Source organism: Numenius arquata, chromosome 13, assembly GCF_964106895.1.
Source record: "Numenius arquata chromosome 13, bNumArq3.hap1.1, whole genome shotgun sequence".
Lineage (NCBI taxonomy): Eukaryota > Metazoa > Chordata > Aves > Charadriiformes > Scolopacidae > Numenius > Numenius arquata.
The window spans coordinates 14,685,871-14,713,221 of NC_133588.1; the positions used below are offsets into that span (position 1 = coordinate 14,685,871).

Below are 27,351 nucleotides of genomic sequence, written 5' to 3' on the forward strand. Positions count from 1 at the left end.
ATTACTCCAAGACTAATCCAAGATCCAAGGGCCAAATTAATCTTTCCTGGGATTAGGGTACTCATAAAACTGCTCTCTCCTATGGATTAGCTGGCGTCTAATGGAAATTACCATGAGAGCTCATAAACTACACAAGTTCCTTTCCCTACTGCCTGTTCTTCACAAAACTCACTAGAATGCAGTATTTTTTGGATGTTTACCCCTTTTGTCAAAGTTGGTTGAAATTTGCCAACAGTTTTAAAAGTAAAGGGGCTGGGGACAAAAAGATATGTAGACACAGGCAGTGTAATGACACAAACCTCCTTTCCTTGCAGGCTAAAAACCTGTGGTGGATCTTGGAGGGTACCAACAAGCCACTCGCCCATCCCAGGCTAAAACATACAACCATAATGTATCAGTCAGAGTAATTCAGGTTGGGAAGGACCTGGTCACAGCAGGGTCAATTTTGAAGATACATCAGCCTTCTCATTAGCCTTGCCCATTTCAGTTCTGAAGAGGACAAGTCCACAACCTATTTCCTCTCCTGCAATGATACACAACCCATCCCACACATTTAAAGATAATGAGGTGCCCACCTCTGATGGAGACCAAAAGCAAAAAAAAACCCCGGGAATAAAAGTTCCTCGTGTCTGAGGCTAGATATGACCCTAAGACTGGCTTATAAAAATGCAACAGTCAGAGGAGCTTCTGAAACTTGACTTAATTTCTGTAGGAAGAAGGTTCTGGTGAATAACTCTGGATGGAAATTATAAGCAGCACTCAGTATGTTTGACAAATGTATACCGAGTCATCAATAAGCAAATTTAAGCGGACTCGAAACTGAAACACGAACAGGCCTAGAGGAAAAGTAGAATTTTCAAATCCAGCAGCTCTGCAATCCAAAGTACTCAGAAGTTTGTGGAAAAGATGCAAAACGCAGCACAAGCGTGGATTTACCAGAAAAGAGGATGGGTCCTTACCATCTTCCCACTGCCATTACCCAATGACATAATACCATTAGGGCTGAGCTATACATCACATTACCAACTCATCTGAACACAGTGACTCCAATGATTCCTGCATTAGCTAAATAGAACACGCAGTAGGACATCTCTTGTACCCAGACTGAGGTGTGGGAGTCTGAAGATTTTAACTCTCACAGAGGACTGCGGTCTGATGTACTAAGGATACGGATCTATTTATCATAATGGCGCTCTTAACTATTCCAATATCATTGGTTGTTAACCAAAAACTGCAATCAATTGGGCATGAGGTAAGGAGTTAAAGAAAAAAAAAAACAAAAACCAACCACCCCCTGAAAGAACTACACTCCTATACAACTACGAGATTTCAGAAAGCAAAGCCGGTCTGATACCTTGCAGAAGAATTCACAGAGGTCAGGAGGAGGATGGTTGTTTTCCAGCAAAGGTGCAATTGCCTTTTAAAAAAAGAGAGAAAGAGAAAATTTAGTTAGAGGGCTGCAACTCGAGTAAGGATTTTGCAGGGAAATATTTTTCTCAAAAAAAATAAAAAAAGCTAAAAAGCTCACTTTTAAAAAAGAAGGACAAAAGCATCAATAGATAAATTAGAGGTGGGCTGTATGTTTATTTTATACGTAAGCTCAAGCTCTGCTACGAATCCTCTGGAAAATTTTGCTTCCAACTACATCAGTGTAAACACACAAAATACAGTAAAGGAGTACAATTTTTATAATGGTTTAAATGAAAACAGGAGCAGACCAATTGTTTTAGGATGTAATACAGCAAGGATGAATCTGGCTCACCCAGGTATAACATCTCCCCTAAAACAAAACTGAGGAACACCACACACACACACACATCCTTTATGAAAAGGGTTCAAGCTCTTTTTGTGAGAAATAACTCACCGAAAGCAACATAGCACTGTTCTTACCTTGGAGGACCCCATTCATCAAAACCAAGCACCTAACTTTGTGAAAGTTGAGATCAACCATTCGTTCTCTGTTGCTGCGCAAACCGATGTGCTTGTGCTGGGTAAACACATTAGAGGTCACACCTGCCACAGGGGGTGTAATGAACTTAACGTTGTTGTTACTTCCTTTGTAAATTAGAAAATGGCACTAGAACAATGTATTCTTTCTACATGATGGTGCCTTCGGGCTTTTCCAGTCTCGAGCTAAAGGGATTCCCAGTACCCATTTAAAAGTAAGACTCCAAACACAGCAGAGAGGACATTTTGTATGAAGCAACTAAACACCAGATATTTTATCTGGGTGGTATCTGGAGTTCTACTAAGGCAGCCTGCTTTGGTTTTTGCTCTCCCTCACATCTCCTTAAGGATTTCAGCCCTGGCAAGTCTGCTTGCAATGACTGTGTTTCACAATAGCCACTTTCACACACAAACAGGTCAAGATTAATGTGAATTTCAACAAGGAAACCCAAGCACATCTGCAAAGATCTGGTTTGGTTACACATAATATTTGTGAAGTTTCCGTTCATTATCATGTGCCATCCTCCTGCAACTGCCCACTCTTCCTCTGGTCCAGCAACAGCAGACTGATGGAGAATACGACGCTATTCAGCAAGACTAGACTATCCTCACTTTCCATCCAACATCTGAGCTAAAGATCTTCCTTGAATCCATCTTTTGGAGTGTTTGCTACAAGACCTGCCAAACCACAGGAGCCATGTACTGCAAAATCACCAAGTGCTTATACCTGTCCGGTAACTGTCAGAGGACCACTGCATCAGAGATGTAACCGGCTGGTTCTCAGCCTAAGAAAAATTAGCTTTATTATTTCATCCCAGTCCTTACTGAATAACCACAACAGACACGGTCAAGCGGGTCACAGCTCCGCCTGTTTGCTTGGTGTGGAAGAGTGACAACATGAAAGCACCCTGTATTTTCCTTATGTTCGCTGTGGTTACAAGCAGAAACTCGCTGTCCCGCGTTGCCCAGCTATGGCACCATGTGCTTCCCCTCCTTACCAGGAACGGATCAGCTGTAGTATTGATCTGTCCCAGCACCATCCAGAGAAGGAAAGCTGGTTCCATTTGCACAGCAAATCACTGTGTGCTTTTAAGATACTATGTAAATACACAGTATTGGCAATACTTCCTAAGAATAGCACAGGTTAGCTGTGTAATGGCAGTGAGCTCTGAGTGCCCAGAAAACCTGCCATCTCCTCAGTGGTTCAGGCACAATCTACAGAAGGGCAGGACTTGGACTGAAGAAGCGATCACCCAGAATTAATGAATAATGTAGGCTGAAAGGACCTTTGGAAGGCACATGGTCCAATATGCCTGCTCACAGCAGGGCCATCTTATATCTTTGGATTGGAACTTGATGATCTGTAAGGTCCCTTCCAACCTGAACCATTCTATGATCTTTTATTGAAAAACCCTTCCCCAAAACAAACAGTTGCAACTGGGGGCCTGAATTACCCTTGGCACTAGAGTAAAAAGAAAGCTATAGCAGATCTCAAAGAAAAGCAAATGCCACTTCAGAAACTTATCTCAGTGACCGATTCCAGCTAAAATCGTATCTTAAGCAGCAGTTAAACACAATTCACACCTACTGGCAGCTACACGCCACCTTGTCATTTTGCAGAAAGAGTCATGGAGATGTGATACGATCAGGTGGTGGTGAGGTTCTAGATTAGATTAGTGGGAAAATCTCCTGCAAATTGCTAGTGACTGAGATTAAATTACAGTGATGGGGAACCAAGTTCCACCTCTGATAAATTGTTGAGATCTTAAGATTTTCTTTTCTGTTGCACAAGGAAGAGAGCTGCCATTTGATTCACTTATTTCTATGTCTAAATAAATGCAACTACAGAAAAGAAAAAAGTTGAAGAGGATATTTTTATAAATCAAGTAAGCAGGGGGTTAAACTGCAGTGACACATACACGTATCCACACTTACAAAAACAACCACTTGCTCACATACCATCAGGAATGGAGACATTCTGTATATGGTAGCATTAGCCCCTCAGGAAACTACTGAGCCTAAGGGTTTTATAGGACACATCTGGAAATGATGGGGTTTGACTATTTAAAGTACATATATAGATATGAACATTGCACTGTGCAGCCCAGTAAGGAAACCATTTTGGGAGATGATTAACCCTCAACAAGCTGTGCTGTTTCATGTAAGTTGAAGAGAAAACTTAATTGTTATTTATCTATGAAACAAGAAAAGAGGAATGACAAAACCACACAAAAACCAGTAGAACAAATGGGTTTGGTCCTACTTAAGTCCACCAGCACTGGTGGAAATGCTCTCATATTTACCCTACTTCACTGGGGCAGAGGCAAGCATTAACAGAAGTGTTACCAAACAACCCAGATTTGTCCTCAGATTTTGCCAGAAAGGTACTCACCACAATAATGCTCTCATGGTCTTGAGTGGTTAAGTTGTTGTTCTGAAAGAGTTGAATAGAAAAAACGAATGAGCAAAGAGTACTCTTGAGTTGGCACATCAGCATACACAGTCCTCTTGGCTACCACCAGACACAAGCAGAAAGGCTCAAAACTGCAATTGTTTATTTTCAGAATAAAATTCACCAAAATAAAATCATTTTCTTAAATAAGGTAGTAGACTATCTGCTATGAGGGGTTGTGTAAGCTTCCATTTCTCCCTCAGCACATTCAGATTCAAGCCACCCCAGCCATAAAAGCTGAACACACAAACACCAGGATGTCAGAGTAGGTCTCAATCAGTTGGAAAATTAGAGCTAGGGATACATTTCTTAAAAATGGTTTCTTAAGACAGACTAGATTTTTCTACAAAAATTAGTAAAAGGATTGTTGTGGTGTTGTATAACATTTGTTGTTATAGTGTTGTATTGTTGTAAACTATCTGCTGCAGTTTTCCGGAAATTCCTTCTTCAAACATGGAACTAGTAAAAGCCAATAAATCTATTTTAAGTCACCTATGCCACCACAGGCTTTGCCTTTGGCTTTCTCAGCAGCATGATCAGGTTTTTCGAGCAGTCAGGGATCAAGGCTAGGAAAGCTAATGTCCAGATAGTTAAATCTGGCCAGGGATGTCAAGGGCAACAAGAAAAGCTTCTACAGGCACATCAGTGGTAAAAGGAAGACTAGGGAAAATGGGGGCCCTCTCCAGAAGGATTACCCAGGATACAGAGAAGGCTGAGGTACTCAACAACTTTTTTGCCTCGGTCTTCACCAGCAAGTGCTCTAGCCACGCCGCCCAAGTCACAGAAGGCAAAGGCAGGGACTGGGAGAATGAAGAACCACCCGCTGTAGGAGAAGATCAGGTTTGAGACCATCTGAGGAACCTGAAGGTGCACAAATCCATGGGACCTGATGAGAAACATCCATGGGTCCAGAGGGAACTGGCGGATGAAGCTGCCAAGCCACTATCCATCATATTTGAGAAGTCGTGGCAGTCCGGTGAACTTCCCACCAACTGGAAAAGGGGAAACACAACCCCCATTTTTAAAAAGGAAAAAAGGAAGACCCAGGGAACTACCGGCTGGTCAGTCTCACCTCTGTGCCCAGCAAGATCATGGAGCAGATCCTCCTAGAAACTATGCTAAGGCACATGGAAAATAAGGAGGTGATTGGTGACAGCCAACATGGCTTCACTAAAGGCAAATAGCATCTGATAAATTTGGTGGCCTTCTACAATGGGGTTATAGCATTGGTGGATAAGGGAAGAGCAACTGACTACTTGGACTTGTGCAAAGCTTTTGACACTGTCCTGCATGACAGTGGAGAGACAGGGATTTGATGGATAGACGACTCAGGGGATAAGGAATTGCCTGGATGGTTGCACTCAATGGCTCTGACTCTTCCTCAGAAGTCAGTATTGGGACTGGTGCTGTTTAACATCTTTGTTGGCGACACGGACAGTGGAACTGTCTGAGTATGCCCTTGGCAAGTTTGCCTACAACACCAAGCTGTGTGAAGTGGTCAACGCACTGGAGGGAAGGGATGCCGTCCAGAGGGACCTGGACAGACATGAGAAGTGGGCCCAGGCAAACCTCATGAAGTTCAACAAGGCCAAGTGCAGGGTCCTGCACCTGACTCAGGGCAATCCCAAGCACAAATACAGGCTGAGCAGAGAATGGATTGAGAGTAGCCCTGAGGAGAGGGACATGGGTGTGTTTGTTGATGAGAAGCTCAACATGACCTGGCAATGTGGGCTCACAGCCCAGAAAGCCAACCTGAGCTGCATCAAAAGCAGCGTGGCCAGCAGGTTGAGGGAGGTGATTCTGCTCCTCTGCTCCGCTCTTGTGAGACCCCACCCGGAGTACTGCGTCCAGCTCTGGGGCTCCCAGCATAAGAAGGACGTGGACCTGTTGGAACAAGTCCAGAGGAGGCCAGAAAGATGATCAGAGGGCTGGAGCACCTCTCCTGTGAAGACAGGCTGGGGTTGTTCAGCCTGGAGAAGAGAAGGCTCCAGGGGGAGAAACTGTAGCAGCTTTCCAGGTCTTAAAGGGGACCTACAGGAAAAACAGGGAGGGACTCTTTATCAGGGAGTGTAATGACAGGACAAGGGGTAATGGTTTTAAACTGAAAGCGGGCAGATTCAGATTAGATATTAGGAAAAAATTCTTTACTCTAAGGGTGGTGAAACGCTGGAACAGGTTGCCCAGAGAAGCTGTGGATGCCCCATCCCTCAAGGTGTTCAAGGCCAGGTAGGATGGGGCTTGGAGCAACTTGGTCTAGTGGGAGGTGTCCCTGCCCATGGCAGGGTGCTGGAACTAGATGATCTTTAAGGTCCCTTTCAACCCAAACCATTCCATGATCCATTCACAGGTTACAAAGTTGTGAGTTGCCAAGATCTTTGCCTACTGCAAGAAAAATAGCTGGCAACTTTATTGCTTACCACAAATCTTTGCACATCAGAACTAAGACATGAAAAACCTGCTTGGCATTACATTTCCTGTCCATGAAAAGTTAACTATTTGAAATAGATGCTATAAAAGGAGGACAGATACCTCTGAAGAAGGAAAATATTTTTCTTTGACAGAACCGGTAAAAATAAAATAGTTGGTCGATGAATTTACTGGTATATGCATATTGCTACAAGAATTATCGGTCACGGAAACAAAGCCAATGGAACAGAAGTCAAGGGGAGTTTTACCACTGACTTGAAATAAGACATGAATCAAATTCCTAATAAATTTACCATAAATAACTACCACCTGCAACAAAAAGCCTCAAGAGAAATGTGTTTTGTTTTGTTTCTAGAAATCTACCCAACACAGGTCAAATTCTCCTTCTCCCCAGCAAGTACAAATTCCACTGAAGTCAGCAGAAGTCACGAGCAGACTCAAAGGCAGAATTTTGACAGCCCAAGTTAAACTAAAACCCACCCAACAGACTTTTTAACTGTTTGTCTCTTGTCTAAATGTGACAGTGTCTTGCAGGAGACCTGCTGAGGTCATACCTCTGAGAGCAGTTTTGAGACAATCTCCAGTGGTGCTTGGTGAATAGAGTCATCCTGAAGCGGAGACGTCAGTGCCATGTCCACCAGCGTCCTGATCTCCTTCAACACCACCTCCCAGCGGCTGGGGTTACTGAGCACCTTCTTGTACTTGTAAATCTTTTTCTGCAAGAAAAATGAAAGGGTCACACTGACACCACCACAAACCCCTTGAAAAAATTGACTGGATATGCGCTTCCTACATGCAACTATCAAGTGGGCTGCTTTGTATTTTGAGTTTTGCCTTCTCTGTTTAGTGAAAAGCTGTAGTTAAAACGTTTAAATGGAAAAGAAAATCTCGTATGTCTAAACCAATTTGTTCTGTGGAAGCAAAGAAAAACTGTGACTTTTTTTTTTTATTTTAAGATAAATTTTTAAACTACATAGCATCTTTCTTTCCATCATCTCCTCTTGCAAACAGCTTATTTCTCAGGCTAGTAACAGATACCTGCTATCGCACTGCTTCCAAAGCTGTAGGTTCTTTTAGAGGGAGTTAGTCATTAAGAAAGGGGAGGGGGGAGAGAGGCCATCAAAACATCATTCTACAAATACTTTATTCTACGTTGCTAATTGGTGAATTCACATTCAGAATGAATTAAAATCAATTCCAGTAGACCCATAGGCTATTTTTTTTCTGTCTTGAAGATCCTGCAAAGTCATGCTGTCACCCTCCAGTTGTACCAGAAACTCACTCGTAAAGTCTCCAAGTCTTCCACAAAACAGCGTTTCCACTCTCAAGAAAGGCATTCCTGACTGCCTGCTCCCATCTGCCCCAGCCCTCAGCATGCCCCTGCGTTTCTTCTGGCTGTGCCCAAGCTATTTCACCGACTGCCCCATCCACAGACCAGCCGGATAAGTGAAAGACAACTCTTACCTCCTCGTCAGTCATGTTGCCACAAATGACTGGTACAGAAGCTGGTTTGTATTATAAATAGAGTTCTTTAGAGAAGACCCACCCTCCCAAATTCCCAGAGGTGGCTTGATGAAACTCTGGAAGTTCAAGAAAACGATGACGAGCGTTTAAACGCCACTCCTGACGAGGACACAAAGCGCACACGAGAACCAGGAGAGGCTTGCCAAAGCGGGCAGGGCTGGAGGCAGCTCCCAGCCACGGAGCTGGCAGGGAAGGAGCTCTGCTGGGCTGGCAGAGAGCAACCACCAGGACCGCAGCGTTTCGCTTTGTTCACATGCCCTTCTGCTCCTTTCTGTGTGCGAATCTGGTCCTCTGGTCAACGGGATGTCAAGAAATCTGGATACGTCCTCAGGTTTATTAAAGGACACAGGCTGGGCACTTCGCTGTTTACATGAGAACAACATCAGTGTTTTGCACTAAAAATGGATCTTACATCCCTTGGCAGCATTTCCAGGAAAATCACAAAAAACTGCCCATGTCACGCAGCTTGCAGATCCAGCTGCTCATTCGGGGCTATAGATCATCAGTGTAATAAAGGGAAAGGACTTTGCAAAGGGTCGGTCTGCTTTAGTTTGTTTCGTTTTGGAGCTTTGCCGCTACACGGCATTTCCCCCTCCACTCGCACAGGACAGCCCCTGCGGGAACCATCTGAACAAGCCGTCTCTCTGCCTATCAGCTGCTTCCTTCCCACCGTGGCAGCAGATCCAACGCCCAACAGAAAACCCAGTCACCTCCGCACCCGCTCCGAAACACCAGAGAAGAGAACAATATAGAAAAAATACACATTTCAGATGCCTTGTGTTTGTCAACATTGTTAGAGGGGGGAGTAGAGAGTGGCACTGGGCTGACGTGTAAAGGCTGATAAAGCAATCCAATTATCTTTTTAATTAAATTCATGCAAGTACAAAAGCAGGCTGGCAGCAGTTGACACTTTCAGTGCATTTTAAGCCACTGAAAAGCTAAAGGAACATAAAACCACAAGCTGCGGACACTATCAAATGTGTTTGGGATTTCAAAAGTGAGCAAAAGTCTTTGTACTTCTGAGCTCCTTGGGGCAGAGAGGATCCACCAGCGTTTTTAAGCTACCAGCACTACTTCTACCATCATCACAGATTTCTTGGACTCTTTAAGAAACTTGAATCATAGAGTTGAATTTCTCCTATTTGTGTAGGTTTTTGGGTTTTTTTTAGGGTCTTTTTGTTAGACCCACTCCAGCACTAAATAAAATCTAAACTTCAAAGCCAACCAGGCAGCTTTGTAACATGAAGCAACTCCTTTCTGACTAATTGGGGAAACACTAAACAAATTCAGCTCAAAAGATACATTTTCCATGGCGAAATTTATTCCTTGGGACTATACTACGAATAAATCAAATTCAAAGCAGAATTCAAAGCTGGATAAAAACAAGGGGTGGGGGGAGCATGAGAGCTAAACCATGGGGTTACTGCACCCCTGCCTCCTCTGGGCTGCCCCTCACTTGGGTGAGGTAGGACGTGATTTTGGAGAGCAGCTCCTTCAGCCTAAGGAAGGGCTGCTGAAGGAAACCCTCTTGCCCAACAGGACGCTGCTCAGACAACCCTAACACAAATGTCTTTCTTCTGCTGTCAAATCCACTCTTGCTCGGGGGGAAGGAGGAGCAAGGGAGGTTTCCTTCCCCTTTTAGAGATGTCCATTAAAAAATAAAATTCTGATGGTGCTGACGTACATAAGAGAACAGACAGCAGGAGCTGTACTCCCTGCTGCGCAAGGGAAACCTACAAAAGCTGCTGCTCCGACCAGGCAGACAGTGACTCAAAGGGAGCATCAGGGGACAGTTACCTTTGCAGACAGGCTGAGCCCGCCCAAAAGCAGAAAATCCAAACTTATCAGCCTCTGCTTCACGTTTTCAGCACAAAAGGTTGCGCCGCACTGACAGACTGAGCTGTAATCTGCAAGCGACGTTACAGGTCTTGAATGATGGTGGGAAAGCAGCAGAAAATAAATAAATAACTAGAGGAGCCATCCCCAAGAGGGTTGAACTCTGCTATCCTGAACCTTTGCCCATGGTTACGCTGCTGTTTTTCTCAGCAGAATGCTTTTCACTATTGAGCGCCTTGCTGAAAGCCTCAATTAAAGCTTGAAACCTATCAGTCGGTTACAGAAGCAATTTGCTGTGTATCAGCAAGCACTTAGCCAACACCGAGCCATCTGCTCTATTCTACCTGCGCTGACTCCGGAGCAAGGAGAAACAATCACTCACAAGCTTAAAAAGCAAAGCTGCCTGGTAAAGACCTGTATCGGTGAACAGGTACGTCAACACGTGCGAGGAGTTCGTTCCCCCTGGGATGTAGGTGTAAAAGATGCCTTCGGTTTCTGAAAATACTCACGCAACATTCTGCATTAATAGCACGTACAAGAAAAATACTGGAGTGGGAATCCAGTTTCACTGAGGTTTCACTAAAAACAGCAGCTCCCACGACAATTTATGTGAGTGCCATGTAACACACGCCAACTTGGAATTTGACCCTCCTAGTTACTGACCAGCCAGAACCACACAGCTAGTGTCATTCCAAAAATCTTGCTAGGCTGACTTTAAAAGCAAAACCACTGAATTTAATAAGTACCCAGAAGCAGCAGCACGGGGAATAAGTGACACTGACAGGGCATCCTTCATTCTCAAATCACTCTAATTAATTAAAGTCTTGCAGAAACCCAAAGACCCAAGTCTCAATCCTCTTTTAGAGGAGGAGGAATTGAAATCCACAGGTGAAAAATTGCTTTTCCAGTGTTATTAAGCAAGCAAATGTGAAAAAAACCTGTAAGCAGTGGTTTTTGCCATCTGTGCTCAAAAGCTCCTGAACACTGCTGTAAAGAGAAAGTTCAGGAGAGCCTAGGAAACTTTCAGCTTTTTAAGTAACAACTTCATATGTTTTTCTATCCCATAATGGCCTCATCCTGTAGTCCTTGCTTATATTCCACTTCCTTGGACAAGAATGGTAACACTGATGTAGCTGACACCTAAGAACAAAGGACAAAATTTGAAGGCATGGACCTACTGCCTTTTCCAGCCCTAGCAAGATCTTTCATGTTAGGAACATCGTAAAACAGCTGGTGCACCTGACCCAAAAAGGGCACGATGAAGTTCGCCTTCTTGATGACCAAACTTTGCTCCTGGTGGCCAGGAAACGTTCTGTACTCTTGGGAACCTGTCTTTCCATCAGCAAATACTATCTTCATTACACTGAAAAAAATTAATTGCCAACCCTAATCCAGAATAGCCTGTTAAATTTTAGCTCTCTGCTCTTCAGCCCTTTATCACGCAACAACACTCAACTATTCGCTTCTCTACCGGAGAAGGTAGAGCTACTGCAGGAACCTACGCTGACTTTGAGGGTTGCATGTGCCAGCAATTGTTTATTTCTCGCTGAGCAACGAGGGCAGTTCCAGCAAAAGGGAAAAGGTCAACCTCCCGCACAGAGGTCCTCCCCAGCTCATTGCGGGGATGGCTGAGCCAAGCTAGAGTTTCAGTTTAATGTTGACAGCACTTGTGTAAAGTGGGGGTGCCTCTTGCTGGATGAAAATGTACAGAGCCGGGAGGGGGGGGGGGGAACCCAGAGAGAGCAGACACCAGAATGGTTTTCTCTGCTGCAGCAGAACATTTTGTTAAAACACTGGGTAACAAGAAAGAGGAAGAGTTGCTTGTGATGTTCAACACACTTGTTTGGCTTGTCCTCCAAAGCCCAGGAGCTGTACCATGTATTCTTGAGCACCATCTGCTGGCATTTTGTCTATTAACTCGTTACCTTCATGAAAACGAGGATGGCATGGCATCCTCAGAACTCAGCTGGATCCATGTTGTGCTTTTAACACTAGTAGGCATCACTTATTTCATAGCATTCTGAAAAATACATAAGAATAACTTGTTGCTAATAGAAGTTTCCCTGATAGCCAGAGACAGGCTTAAATCACCAGGTGGATCCACTGAAAGCCTTCTGAACTAAGTTCCTACCTGCAACGTTCACCAATATGAAGAAAAAAAAAGCAACTTCCCCGAAGAGACTAAGTCTATGAAAAGTCCTATTCCAGGCAAAGGAATAGATTATAGAAACTTTTCCAAATCAAGGACTTCAGACTGCTCATGCTGGAGTAATCAGACTCTTCACAACCTTCTGAAGGTTTTGCACAAAAAGACTAATGTGCTGCTCTCTAAAATAGCTGCAAAACAGCACCAGCAAACTTTTGGACTCTACTATGTTCTCAGGTTAAGGTATTTTCTACGTTTTTCATTCTACCGAGTACCAAATGCTGAAGTGCATCAACTTCTCTGCTCCTCTGAATGAAATCACCTTGGTCGAGGCTCGCTTGCCCCCAAGCTCCTTGCAACAGGCCAAAGAACTGGAGAGAAATGTTAAAAGCTAGACACTTCCCAGTTCTCACTCATTTAAGGTCTAAGTAACACTTCATTTTTTGCCAATTCATATAAAAATGATCCTGACGAAATCACCATTATTTATTGCACTGAGATTGGCACCCATGAGTCTATGCCCTGAATAAATATATCAAGCAGCAGTTTCTGTGCTGAGCATCTCACGGTCTTGATGATTAAAGGCAAGAAGGAGAAACACAGCAAGAAAACCAAGGTAATTTCCTTGAGGTCATATCAGCAGAACTGAGATCTTCCGATTCTCAGGCCTCCAGGCTAATTGCTAGATCATGGCACCCCTAAGTAAAAGCACCACCAACATGCACCGAGGCCACGGCAAGCAAGTTGAAAGTTGACACCCTGTTGCTGTGCTTCCCCAACGCAACATCTTCTCCCACCCCCTAATTTCAGTCTACATTCATTCACCTATGTTTTTTCCCCACCGGTATCTACCATCTTGCTCCGGATCTCAGCTAATCCCGGGCAAGAACCCCCAAACACCCAGATCAGGCTGTTTTCAAAGCTGAGAGAGTTCAACGGGTTCAGCAGCGGTGACGTGGGTTCTTCTGTTACTAATGCACAAGCCGGAACAACTACTCAGATACTTCCCACCAGTGCAGTTTGTCCTTTGCTCAGATACCATTGGGACAGTACCACTGCGAAGTAAAAGAATGCTGAAACAAACAGAATTTTAGAAGGATGAAACACGGACAAAATACATTTCTGCTTGGGTCAAGAGAAGTGTAGAGTGGAAGCGGGACCAGCGGCCTCTCAGGGCAGCCTCCTCACTCACCTCCCAGCATGACACCGGGCAGCTGTGACATTAATGCCCTGAAGAACTTGCTCCTGAAGCATATTATGTATCTATATATACATAACTCCACCTCCTTTGCCACAGCTGACCATCCTTCTGGACTTCTGCCCTTCTATGTGCTCAAGACTACTGCAAAGATATCCTTCAGCAACAAGGGTGGATGAGAGGATGAGAAGGGAAGGATAGTCTACCCAAGGGAAAAAAGAAAACTAAAAACAGTGGGCAAGCAGATCTTAAATTTACGGGCTCCACTGAAGACAAACCTGCATGCAAACACAGTGCGTGCGCCTCCAAAAACTGAGAGCAACTCAAAAATTGTGGCTTTCTTCTAGCCCTCTAAGCGTGGAGAAGAGGTTGTCTTTGGTAGACCTTCCCACTGCCAAGCAGAGAAACTGGGCTTTGTTTTTATTGGTGTCTTGTCTCTCAAATCCCTGCACGCAGCCCAGGTCACGAAGATGCAGGAGCACAGCTGGCTGATCCAAACCCAGCTCTCCCTTAGCCCTGCATTCGAGATGCCGTTTCCCCAGCCAGAAAACGCAAAAGGCCAACTGTGGCTCCAGCTGCACTTTGCATGGGCTGATGCGGTTACTCTCGTAATCAGACCTGTCCACAGGGGAGACGTTTTTTGGCACGGCTGACTTCGATACATTCCCCGAAACCCTCCATCCCTGCTTCCATTTCCTTTTGGCAAACGCTCCCATTCTTCAGGCCCCGGTTCCAGCACCAGCTTTACACTTCAGGTTGGCAAAACGTCAGCTTTGATCCTGCACACAGCAACTGCTGTTCCGTATTTTTCGTATGGGAGCCAAGCTGGGGTTTGTTTTTAATGTTGCTTTGGCTATGCGGAATTTCACTATGACTGCAGATACGTTTCTAGCAGAAGCACAAGCCACTCCCTACTTGCAAAAAGCATTGGTAGAGACACAGCTGCGATCTTGGGTTGCAAATCCCATGTAACATCTCCCCAGAAGAAGAAAGATTTTAAAAGATGTTGTCGGGCATTTGGGTGTTTTGTTTTGTTGTTTTGTTTTTTTTTTTAAGCAAAAGTCACAGAATACCTTTCCCTCTCAATATTGGGCAGGAGGAAAAGCTTCAACAACTTCAACACAGTTGAATACAGTTGTCCCAAATGTACAGGAAAGATCTGCCCTAACTGCAGGCTGGGGGGTTACAAACCCTCCTGAGTTGTTTTCACCTCTTACACAGAATGAGTGAGAAAAACCTTCACGTAGAGGTTGCTGGACTCACACAATTAGGGCAGGAGCCAGACACCCTGCTTGATCTACAGCACTTTAACAGCCTCTGACTCATCATCAGAGGGAAGGTTTCGAACACGTTTAGGCACAACTATCTCCTCCCTTTGCAGGACCTCACCGCTGCCTGCTGCAGCAGTTTTGGCCCTCTTCTCCAGAGCAGCAAATGGTCAACACAGACACTGTCTGGACATCAGGATCTCGGTGTTCTGGCACAACCCACAGTTTCCAGAGGGGTGCAAGTCTGATGTGCTCCTGTATTTGAGATTATGCCATATGAGCTGGAGTCAGCAAAATCATATTCCATTTAAAAAAAAAAGCAGACCCCAAGATGAAAAGCAGGAATACGTGTACCATATACACTCCACGCTTTCCCAAACCTTCAGTGACTAACTGCATTGCAGTGCATGGGGGGGCGAGGAGGGGAATAGTATTAAATAAATAAGCTATAGCAGACACTGTATGACTGTGGCATTTAGCGTTCATCATACAGAAAGCAGAAGACACAAAGCACTGTGACATTAACTGTCACCTAGGTGCAGTCCTTGCTGTGTGCTGCTCCGTGCAGAGCCCTACCATTACTGACTGCATTACAGAATGACACCAAGCTGAACTGAACCAGATTCCTAATACCTTTACATTCACGCGCTTTGTATTCCACGCATGAGGGCTGTGGCTGTGGAGCCTAGCCCTTCACACCCACCAGCTCTCAGCCTGCAGTGGGAATAAATGACTTTGCCACTGCAGAGAAGAGATAGTGTGTAGGGAAAAAAAAAAAAAAAAAAAAACCCACACCACAAAAAAACCCGAACATGCACAATCTTATCGTCATTGCACTTTGACCAGGTCTGCCAAAGAAAAAGCTGTGCACAAGGCCACCCTGGAGAATAGCCAGGCAGCATACCTGCTGTGCAGAAACCCCCCCAGCTCTGACACTACAACCTTTAGTTTCCACTCAGGCACGAGAGAGCTGGACATCACCGGGAAAACAGGATGCCGCCTCATCTGAAAGGCTGCAAAACATATGCCAGTAATTTCAGGCATGTAAGAATTCTGATCGGAAGAACTTGCCACCTGAGAAACCACCTCCAATTGGGATTAAGCAGCTAGTAATGCTACACACTGTAGTAACTGCTAACAAAACATAATCTCTGAAAGATAATCCATCTCCCTTCTATTTTCCGGGAAATGCCAGAAAGCTTAGGTAGCACCGAGTAGCACACATAGCAATTATTTTTTCCCAGATATGCAAACTGGATTAAAAAGCCACGTCATCCCTTTTCCTTTTTACTCTCCACCGCTACACCGCTAGCAGCGGGCATCCTCGGCTTTTCCTGCCCTCCTCCCCTCTCACCAGTCAGCAAAACCTTCCAAATGGACATTTACCCACCTGCTTCACTTTCTCCTCCTTGGCAAAATGTATTATTTTGCTGAGTTTCTAGCACTTCAACACCATAAACGGCTTTGAAATTGGCTTCTCTCTCTTGTGCACCTGCATCATCAATGTCGTCAGCAAGAGACATGTGCAGGGCTCGAGGAACATGTTTGTGTCAGAAAGCTGCTGCAGAGCCTTAGGGAGAGCACAGACACTGGATACTGATGTGATGCTTCCAAGCACCTTAAAAAGGACTTCAGAAAAGCAGGGTATTTCTGTCTTCAGATCACTGGGCTCTGGCGCTCTGAATTTTCCGGTTTCTCACAGGAAGATGCCAGATTTCAGAGCAGCATTTGCTTTGTTCCATGTTTTTATATCGCATCTTATCGCGCCGCATCAGCACAAAACCCCAAACCTCCTGCCACTCTTTAGCTTACCAAAATGCCACTGAATCTCTGCCGTGTGCTTGTTTTCTTTCTCCTTTGTACAAATGCTGTGTGACGTGCAAGACTGAATCAAGTCTCGCAGCGTTCAGTTTTCTGATCTAGGCTAGCTTCCTCGCCGAGGATCAGAGATCGCCAGGGTGCTGCCAAAACCACTGTCTGCCCCACGTTCAGAGATGGGCTGATACAGATAAGTCACTCACAACCACCCCCTTGTCCTCGATGGTTCTTGCCTCTGGTCACACAGCCTTATCTAGTATTCCCATCTTAAATACTACTGTAAAGAGCACCAGAGACCAGGATAGCTGTGATGCAATGGCTTCTGAATGAAGACAGGGGAACAAAGGGCATACTTTTACTAGCATTGTTTTCTGATACTTTTTTTCTAATTTTGAAATAATCACTGTTCTGGAAAAAAAAAAAAAAAGACAGAGGTGTGACAGACAAGCTCAACATGTGACTTACAGCAAGAGTTAGGGCAGATGATACCAGCTGTGACTCTTGCAACATATTGTTTTGGGGGGTTTTGTGGATATTAGCAGCAGTTTTACAATCCTCTAACACATTATGTATACTATGATGCACTCAACACACTAATTACATTGGAAGAAATAAACATAAGGACAAATCTGTGTAAGAAGGGAAAGAGAAATTTAAAATACCACCTAGATTCCCCTTTGCTCCTTCAGGCTCATGTAGGTAGTCCCAACACAGAGGGTCCCCGTAACATCCATAACGCAGAATTGGGCCCCAAGATAGCAGTTTAACAAGGCACTTAGTATGTGTCAGCTCCTAGAGTTAGGCTTTCACACCCAACGAACGCATCGTGCGAGGAAGATAATTACAGTCCTGGGAAAGACTATCAGTCCTGTCCTGTCTTCGTAAGAGATCTCCTAAAAACAGTTTTCTCTGCAGCTAGGAACCGAATGAGAGACTAATTTTGGTGCAGGTCTATATTATGACAGCTATAGAGGAGAACTTGTAATTTGGTGAAACTAGTGGCCACCATGACCTGGAAGTCCTGAATTGCAAAGAATTACTCATAAGGTCAGCCCTGGAATAATGCGGAGAAGCAATTCACCAGGACAAAAAGCAAGGATTCCTCTTGGCCAGCAGCTCAGCATTCCTGAGAAGCAACATATTCCAGCAATTACATTTACTCCTCTTCAGAGCCGAGACCTAAGTACACAATAACAAGCTGACCTGTTTATTCAGCTGTTTTTGACACCCCTCTATCTTCAGACCTAATATTAGTTTGAATAGGATAGCATCCAAGTCTAGAGGGGAAAATTTAGAGCTGGTCCTGACTTAGCTAAAGCAAGATAGAAAATAACTATCTAGTTTCTACTCAGATTTCACCACTAGGCCATTAATTGGCTTGAGTTCTGTCTCCTTAAAAAAGCCTGTTTTGGCAATGCAGGAGGCACTATGAGTATACAAACCATGCGTGTGCATGGCTGGATGAAGGCAGAGCAGCAGCTCAGATGCAGGCTGGCATCTCAGCGTGTTGCCGAGAGCCTCTTTTGGTTGGACAAAGTGCTGTGCTGACACAGACATGCAGCTCCCAGATTTAAACTGATTCACGTTAAGCCAACGCAGAGCACAGGCAGTGACCAGCCATTGCAGATGTAGCTTATGGGAGGAACCTCTTAAAACATCACCAGTGATTCATAAAAAAATAAAAGAAAAAAAACTTTCTGTCTAGATCCCGTTCTGTCAACATCTTGTCTGTTTTTCATCTATTCATTTCCACTTCCCAAAGTGAGATCAGTGCCTTTCTGCTGTGACAGCACAGTTACCTCTAGCAAAATGACATCTCAGAAACAGAAAACAAGGCCAAGATTTTTCAAGTGACTTCTGATAACAGATGGCCTAAGACTGCCAAACTCGCACGGGAAAATGAGGGAGGCAATGGACTTCACGTGCTCATGAACATGTCTTAAGAAAAAAAAAAAAAGGTTGCAGGGGAGAATACTTAACTACAAAAAATAAACATTACTGAAATAGAAGTCTGTAAGTATGACAAGATTTCCATGATATAGCTCCTGAATTTGCAATGAGGTCTAAAGACCAGGCAGTATTATCAATCACCACGTGGAGAGCAAGGGGATGTCCCTGCAGGGCCCCACGCAGGCACCACTGCATTTCAGGTAACCTTTCAAACACAAAAGAACAGATCTTGGCAGTAAACACCAGTCTAACCATGAGAAGGGACATCAGGATCTGAAAAATGCCCCAACGTATATTTTTAGTCCCACTATGTTCACCAGAAAGCTCAAACTGGTACCAGCTTTTCTTCTTGGCAACACAAATCCATTAACACACCGCTTGGAGTATATACCTACGGAGTATAAACTCCAGTCTGAAACTCCATCGGGATGCTGCTCAGAGTCCTGCAGGGGCAAAGCTCTGGCTGTCTTAAAAACCTGTTCGTTGTCTCCCACAACTGGTACCCATGCATTCCACAAGATGACTAAAACCACCAGCCAAAAACCTGCCTGCCTTTTATCTGTGGAAGCAAGAAACTTGCTCCTCCAAAACTCGTGTGTCATCAAAGCCCAAAACGATTTCAAAGCCCTCGGGCTTTGAAAGGCAAAACTTAATTCCACAGCTTAGGTCCCCATCGATGTATTATTGACTTGTAGACAGACACAAAAAGAAAAAGAACAAATGCAAAAAAAAAAAAAAACAAAAAAACACATTGCTGGCTTAATTGTATGATCATTATTTATTGTTTCACCCAAAAATAACAGAAAATGGGAACTTTTGTGTTCTGCGAAAATACCTCAGATTTTCAGCTAAAGAAAGCAAAGAAACGGCCAAGACGATTACAGTTGCCTATGCTGTGTAAGCACCAAAGACGGGGTCTGAAATCCAGGAACCACCACTCCAAAGAACTGCTGAGGTCTTTGAATAATATTTTCACTATGCAGCACAGCACAGGACTATTGAATTGTCACAGGGTATCAAAGCTTCCTCTCTCACATCATAAATCAGGTGACCAAATACAAATGACAGACACGGGGCTTTTTAACCACAACCAATGTGATTTTTTCCTGATCTCACAGTTTTAAGGCATGATTTACTGGGATTTAAGGCTATATATTTCTTTAATATCATCATTTAAATTCTCTAAAAACCCTACTCCTGTATCAGCACTATTTTTAATCATTACCATGGTGACAAAACCGTAAAGGTGCTTTACACAAGGAAGGCTTTACCATACTTTTGAGAACAGTTTCTCTCAACTTTAATTTTTGCAGTTTTAAAGCACAGAAAAATAACTCCCTCTGAACTTTCAGCATTAGATACAAAACCTGATACTCACCCACAGCTATTGTATAAAAAATATTTGGTACTAATGGATAAGCAATTCATAACCCGGACACAGTAAAGACCAGAAAGGGGATTGTCATTCAAATCAAGTACGACATTATATGACAGTGAATCGCTTTGCAGTTAATAGGGCTGCCTGTGCATGGAAGTATCTATTTCCTGAAGACATCGATACAATATTCCCTATGAGAACCAGGGAAGTATTAATCCAAAATTAAAGTTTTTGAATGAAGGCCAACACTGCTTGTTTTAGCATTTAATGCAAAATGTTTTCAAATCCCAAATGACAACATTGTTTCAGTTTCCCAATTCATGGGAATCAAAACATGGTGCCTGCGTAGAAAATGAATTTTAAAACAAAGGTAAGGGGATTGCCGATCCCAAGTCGGGGTGGGTACGGAGGCTGGGCTGCCCGACCACTGACAGGAGGGTGAGGAAGGTGACGGCTCCCCTCCGCTCAGCACTTGTGAGACCACAAGGGAACACTCTGCCTGGTTTAGGGGCTTCACAGCTCGGCCGTACAGCCTCTCAGCAGCCTCGCACGACTTCAAAGTACAGCCTGCATTGAGTGAGCAAAAGGGCGGCGTGGGTGGGGAGAGGACCAGATGATGTTCAAAGGTCCCTTCCAACTTAAACAACTCCACAATTAACACATCCATGCACTGTCCATGCTAACAGATGGGTAGGACCCCTAACCAAGCAGCACTACTCCTTAGGGGGCAGTGGAGGGCTGGTTAATAGCATCAGCAGGAAAGACCAGGTACAGGGAAGCCTTTCTGGGAGATCCAGGTCAGAGGTGCACAAAGCTCAGCCTGAGTCGTGTCTCACGCTTTACTGCAGCCCTAGGTCTGTTCTTTCTGTATTGTGTCAATTCAGGACATTCCCCCAAAGGCCATCAACTGACATGTTTCATTGCTGCATCATTCAGCTAACTAGAAAACACGAGCAACCCACATCCCACAACGAGGAGGGTGCTCAGAGTTTACTGTCGAGCACGGTGAAAAATGCAACATGCCCTGTGCAACCTTTAGCTGTACTCCCCCCACCAAATGTAAATCTATACCTGTACTCCACATCACAAGAGAAGCCCTCATTTATGTCTTTTTTAATTCAAGTGCAACATGGTACTGAACTAGTCGAGCAGGTCTTTTAATGACTAATACTTTAAGCATGTGGTGCGGTGGGGTTCCTACAGAGGATGGTACCTCTATGTGCTAGGCACTACAAAAATACACAGAAAGTCCTCAGCCCAAAGATGGCAAGATATAAACAAGCAACACAGAAGATGGATACTGTCTGGGAAAATGCCAAGGGTACATATTTGCTTATTTGTGTGTCCCAAAATGACTAGTCAAAGCCAGGCTTAGCTGTGTTCATCCCCTACAGAAGGGGCTGGTTACCGCTGTATCTAGCCTAGATTCAGAAAGGGCAACGAACTGCATGTGTTATTCTCTTGTATATTCACGGAAAGTGTTGTTATCTTTATTGATACACTGTTAAGACTTATCAGCTTCCAAATACCAAAGATTACATATCATGGTTTCAATCCAGCCTCCCTGGTTGAAAGGAACGTTTCTTACACAATGGATTAATGATTTGTTTACGTTTGAGGATCTGGACAGTTGTTAACATGTTCTGTTTATTCTCTGGACAAAGACAGTTTGGCTTAGCTATAACCCAAAGGAAATTAGGATTTCTAAAAATAGGCTGAGGTGGCCAATAATCCTTTAGGAGTTGTGATATACGCTGATACCTAGATTAAATGAAGAATTATGAGCAACCTTAGTGGGAGAGCATCCAACCCTTAGTGGGAGGGTTTGAAATGGAAAACCCAAAGAGAAAATGACTACATTAGGAACAGTCTGTCCCTACATCCATGCCCTCTTCAATAAGCACTGTATTCAAGGAGAAAGTTGCATCTAAAAAGCTGTGTAAGCATCTTGACAGCTAGTTAGTTGGATGACACATAAAACCTCTTGGAGCTGGATCTAAAACATGGATAATTATGTGTTGGGTTTTCTTTTATTTCTGTTTATCTGTAGCATCTCTTTTATTATTCTCTGGGCTGCAGAAAGAAATTATTCTTGATTTTTATTTCAATGTTTTTCTCGAGAACAAAAATTATTTCCAGGGTGCTGGCTGGCAAATTGAATTCCCACAGCGTATTAATCCTTAAAACTGCACCACATAAAAGCTCTCACAGACCTTAGCACCCTCATACAAGGCCAAAGAATAACCAGTACATGCCTGATCCTAAAGAGCTTCCCTAAATATTTAACACTACAGCTATTCACTGGCCCCAGCCATTTTCCAGGTAGCTCAGACCACATGCAGCATCTGACTCCCAAGGCTTGAAGCACAGGAAAAGGAGCCAGAAGGACACTGACAGAATGTGAACCTGCTCCCGAAATTGTAATTTAAGTATTCCTGTTTTATGATCAAAGAGGGCAATCCCCACTGCTGGAAGCTCTCAGTTTGCCATCTGTAAAAGGGGTTCCTCCAGCCTTGTTGGGGCAGGGCAGGGGAAGTGAAGGTCTTCTGCTCCACCTACATGTAGTGCCTAGTACAGTGGGGCTCTGGGTTCAGCTGGATCCCCCTAAACACTTCCACCACACAAGTATGAACAATAGGAAGCTCATCTCTGTTGAATGTTTTCCCCCAAATAACTCCTTCAGCTATCTGCACCAGTTTGCATCTGTGTTCTACATACCCACAGAAATGTTTTGACCTATTATTTGTAAGACCACTGGACAAATATATCATTCATCAGCACAACCACCCAATTATAATACAGCTGCGGCGATCTCGCTGCCAGCTGGTGCTTTGTGTAAATGACCCATTCCAGAAGAATAGGCTTCCTGTTTTTTTGTCGGTTCCCTCAGTACCTGCTTAATCATCAAACCATGCAAATTATGGAGTGAGATGAATCTTGGCACCTGGCTCTTAAAGTCATCAGCTATGGTGCTAGTGAAGTGATAAACTTCACCAAGGTAGACCACATAAACTGCCCTCCTGCACTCTCCTTCTAGATACATCACTTGTCTTGCCTCTTAGTTCTGTTGACATCTCACTTAAACAGGCCAAAGTAAAGAGCAGAAAGTTAACAGGTGTTCTTCCTCTGAACAATTAAGCAGGAAAACCCATCAAAACTATCTCAATTTTAGCAAAGAGGAATTTGTCAGTGTAAAGTACCTGGGCAGTGACTAAACCCTGTCACCGTTCTTATGGGAAAAAAGCTACTTGCTATTCTTGGTAAAGGTCTTTCAAATCAAGATAATGTTTCACTTGTTTTTCAGAGACAAACTTATTGGGGGTGGGGAGGAAAGCAAGAAAGCAAAAATAAATTCTACTGTGCAACAAGTTAAATTACTCAGTTTCCCAAAATGAGAGGCTTGGTCAGAAGCATTGGAAAGTTTAAGAAATAACTCCTTTAAAAACAACTCCCACAGAGCAAAGCTCGCTCTCTGTGACCGAAACGCATGTGAGCAAGCCAGGTCATTCTGTCTAGGCTTTTTTTTTTTTTTTTTATATATATAATTTAATTGATGGGGTGAGCAGTGGTGGGGCCAGGTTGCATCTTTACCACTGCTTACTTTTTTTTCCAGAGTTGCATCTCTGTCCCCGATTTTCCCCTCCCTGCAGGAGCAAAGTGGGCATATACAACCAGCACATTAGTACCATCCCATCCTGGTTGGGGGTGAGGAAGAAAAGGAAATTCCATCATCGTTTCTGTCCGTGCTTTCTCTGATCATCCCTGGCAGGAGGGAAAATAACGGCCACATGGAGATACTGTCTCTGCAGGCTTTAAGCTCTCTGTTATCCTCAGGAGTTGCAAAGAAAGCAAGACTGGCTAGGCATTGTGTTAATGATACTGTCAGGAGGCCAAAATAAAGTGCCACACCACAGCCCAGCCTTCTGCTATCAGCTACTGTCCCACGCTTATTTAGGCAATCAGGGTAACAGGCTGGAGAATATGCCAGTGGTCTGGAAAAGGAGATCTCGACACTTTGGCTCTTACTGATAAGAACCTGGATCCGCTCAGAATATGATTCTGCCAGATGCTGACGGCTACACAAAGCACACCAACACTGCAGTTCTGCCACACAACTGTTCTGTAACTATCAAACACACCTACAACAAAACCAGTTTGGTGGGAGGGACTTCCTTATGTTTTCACATGTGGTTGCTGTCAGCAGGCTGAAATCTTGATAAGCTGCACAGCCAACCTGGCTGACTTCACTGAAACCCTGCCGAACGGCAAGTCCTGAGCTGAAAACCTACCGCTTTGTGTTTCCCACCGCAAGACAAGAGAGGACAACCATGTTCAGCATCTGGCAAAGACTTGTTTCCAGCTGCACCAAATATCCGTACAGATTCCATCTAAAGGTCAGCAGTTACAGTTTTCAATGAGGAATGTGCTGCTTTTGAGAGACAATGTTGTCACTGTGATCGGCTTCCCCTACTCGGGGCAATCAGTCCATTGCTCCCACCGAAAATGAGAAAGGGCTCGAGACCTCTGAAATGGAAACTGCCTTTAAATCCAAATCATCCTAAAGCCTGAACACAGACTGACGTGTAACAGACTGATGCTGCTTACAATAAGCAGTTCTAAAAGACACCTTTTCTCCCTAGTTTCTCAGGACAAGAAAAAAAACAAACAGAAAACCCAAGTATTCCAAGAGTCCAGAGCATATGATTAGGCTGTAATTAGTCATAATTATGATTAGTCATTCTGAAACCTATTACACTTCATAGTGCAAAACCAAAACCATCCAGTCTCTATACTGTTTAAGTGTGAATTTACTGGCTATCTACCTTTTGAAGCCAATCACACATGTTGATAGAACTGGCCTATGTAACAAGTTAATTTGACCACTTCATTCATGACATGAACAAGCTGACACTGCATACATGTTCTGATTTAGGGTTTCTGTAAGAGATGGACTTTATCCATTCAGGGCTCTTACAATGAAGGAACAGGAAATGCTGAAAAGTATTTTTAGAGGCAGACAAGGAAGACAGTGAAGTGCAGAACTTACCTTCCACTGCAAAGAATGGAACCACTGATCCCTCAGGTAACTGTTTGCAGCCTGCAATAAATAAAAGTTACAAACAGAATCATTAGTTTCTACCACTGTTTCAGATCACCCAGCCAAAACTAAGCAAATCACCCATGTGTGCCCTAAAACCAGTAAGGCGGCATTCACTATATTCTTCTGAACTTTATGACCCTGGCTAACTTCACCCCCAGCCTCAGAGCGAGGGAAACTCTTTGCTCAAAGTGCAGCTTTACACTGTAACCAGTTTATTTCCACAGAAAGCAGTGACACGAAGACCTTGCTGCAAATGCGAAAGACTGAGCCAAAACCTTACAGAACATTAACCTCATGTGAAACGGTGTCCAACCCAAAGACTGTGAAAAATCTCCCTGATTTCAACCAGGTTTTGGTCAGATATTTCACGTCTGTAGGACATTTGCCTTTGCTATTAATCATCGAGAGCAGAGTAAGAAGACGGGTTGACATTTTACTAGGAGGGGTGGATTTTTTTTCCATACTCTAGTTTCCCTTCTTGTCCTGTTCCTCAGCTGGCCCGAAAGCAATTCAAATAACATCTTAGCTCTTTCAGCGATATTAAAAAAGAGTGAAAAGCATAACACCCACAGACGTGCAGATACCTGCACAGACTGTTTGCAGCAACGGCGTAAATGTTGCAATAATCACTCCCAGTGATCACCCGTTTTTGTCCGTATTAAGCACGGCTGCCAGAAATTCTCAGTGCGAAGCCAGGTTCGTAGCCAATGGAGGAATAGTTCAACGCTCCCAAAGGTCAAAAGGCTCGGTATCAAAAAATATAAAAGCGTCTACAGTGACGTAAATATGCATGCCTTAACAAGGTGACATAAGATTGAAATATTTGAGAGGGTAGAGATGCCCTTTGGCTTTTCCAGCTCTATCTCATCGCTGCCAGTGGGTAATTTTTACTTACGATTCAGAATGTTTTACACAATTAGTGAAAATTACAGGACAGCCTGTAAATCCATGTTACAAAAAAAAAAAAAAAAAAAAAAAAGGCAAAGTTCTTCACCCGCTAAAAACCACGTACTTCTTGCAAATTAAAGCATCATTCAACAAATTTCACTCCCCGACACCTTTTCAGGTAAGTATTCAAAACCTACACCACAGAATGAATTTAACTTCCTAAAATTGGTTCAGTTCACTGATAATGGCGAGAATACTAGAAGTAAAAATGTTGCACGGTTACCAAAACCATGTTTAATCTCAAGATGCTGATGTCTTAGTGACACAAATTTGGACCGATTTCTCTGAATTAAATGGAGTAATCATCTTTCATATATGTATTACATATTATTTATCTATTAATGAGAATCAACTACTCCTCCAGTAGATCTCTAGGCAATAAACTAGAATAAAATATCATAAATAATTTTGGCTGACCACCGAGTTTCTCAAACTTGCCATTTCATGAAGAATGCTGACAGATCAGAATATGAATTTGCTGCAAATGGTAACAAAAAGCATCACTTCCTTTTCTTTTTTCTGTTATTTACAAAGTATTTTATGTATACATGTGCATTATAACATATTATAAGATAGACCTTTCACTATATATGTTAGAGAATTGAATTTCATTTCAGTATACTTTATACTAAATTTGAACATAATAAAAAGGTCAAAAATAATTTGCCACAAAAAGCCTGAAAAACATTTTAAACATATTTTAAAAGACATTAAATAAATATACTTAAGATATTTCTTGTTGTTCAGACAAAATGCTTTAAAAACTGGCCAGATTTCTTTGAAAGATTCAATTTCAAATTGAACCTTTTTTCTTTTATTTTAAAGGAAAAAAACTATTTCATGGAGGGGAACAAAAGTCCCCTTCATTTCAGATGCTAGCATCAAAGCCCTTTAAAGAATAAGTAAAATTGAAAGTTTTTGTAGGCTTGAGCACGTGTAGCACCAATAATATTGCAAGTTACATACCCATTACTTCCTTAAAAAAAACCCAAAACATATGCAGATTAAGTATATAGGAGCTATGCAAACTAAGATACTGTTATTTAAATTGATAAAATCCAAAATATTCTAGGCAGATGAAGTACCACTCTCAAACAGGCAAAACATCAACCTGATTTAGACCCTGGTCTGACCATCTCATGACTTGAACCAAAAACGCACTGTAGTCTGAAGTAAGAGCAAATGCCACAGCCCTAAATGGGGACTGTTGAGAACTGTTCATTATTCTCCCACTTTTGGGGTGTCAGCAGCTACAGATCGTAAGACCACTACAAAGAATTAGCAAATACTAGGTGTAGATAGACTGTGCAACTGGAGCCTTACAGCAACTGGGTGACAGACCCTGCTAATGAGGGCAG

At 43.4% G+C, this 27,351-nt stretch overlaps 1 protein-coding gene across 1 annotated transcript in view; it reads right to left on the reverse strand.

Moving 5' to 3' along the window:
• The window catches only part of CMIP (c-Maf inducing protein), a 138,268-nt gene that overhangs the window by 30,899 nt on the left and 80,018 nt on the right, over nucleotides 1-27,351 (reverse strand). Inside the window, exons 3-6 of the mRNA XM_074157917.1 lie at nucleotides 24,992-25,042; nucleotides 7,381-7,542; nucleotides 4,340-4,381; nucleotides 1,355-1,417 (exon numbers count right to left, since the gene is read on the reverse strand). Of these exons, the coding sequence (XP_074014018.1) occupies nucleotides 1,355-1,417; nucleotides 4,340-4,381; nucleotides 7,381-7,542; nucleotides 24,992-25,042 (318 nt within the window). The remainder of the gene's footprint in view (nucleotides 1-1,354; nucleotides 1,418-4,339; nucleotides 4,382-7,380; nucleotides 7,543-24,991; nucleotides 25,043-27,351) is intronic.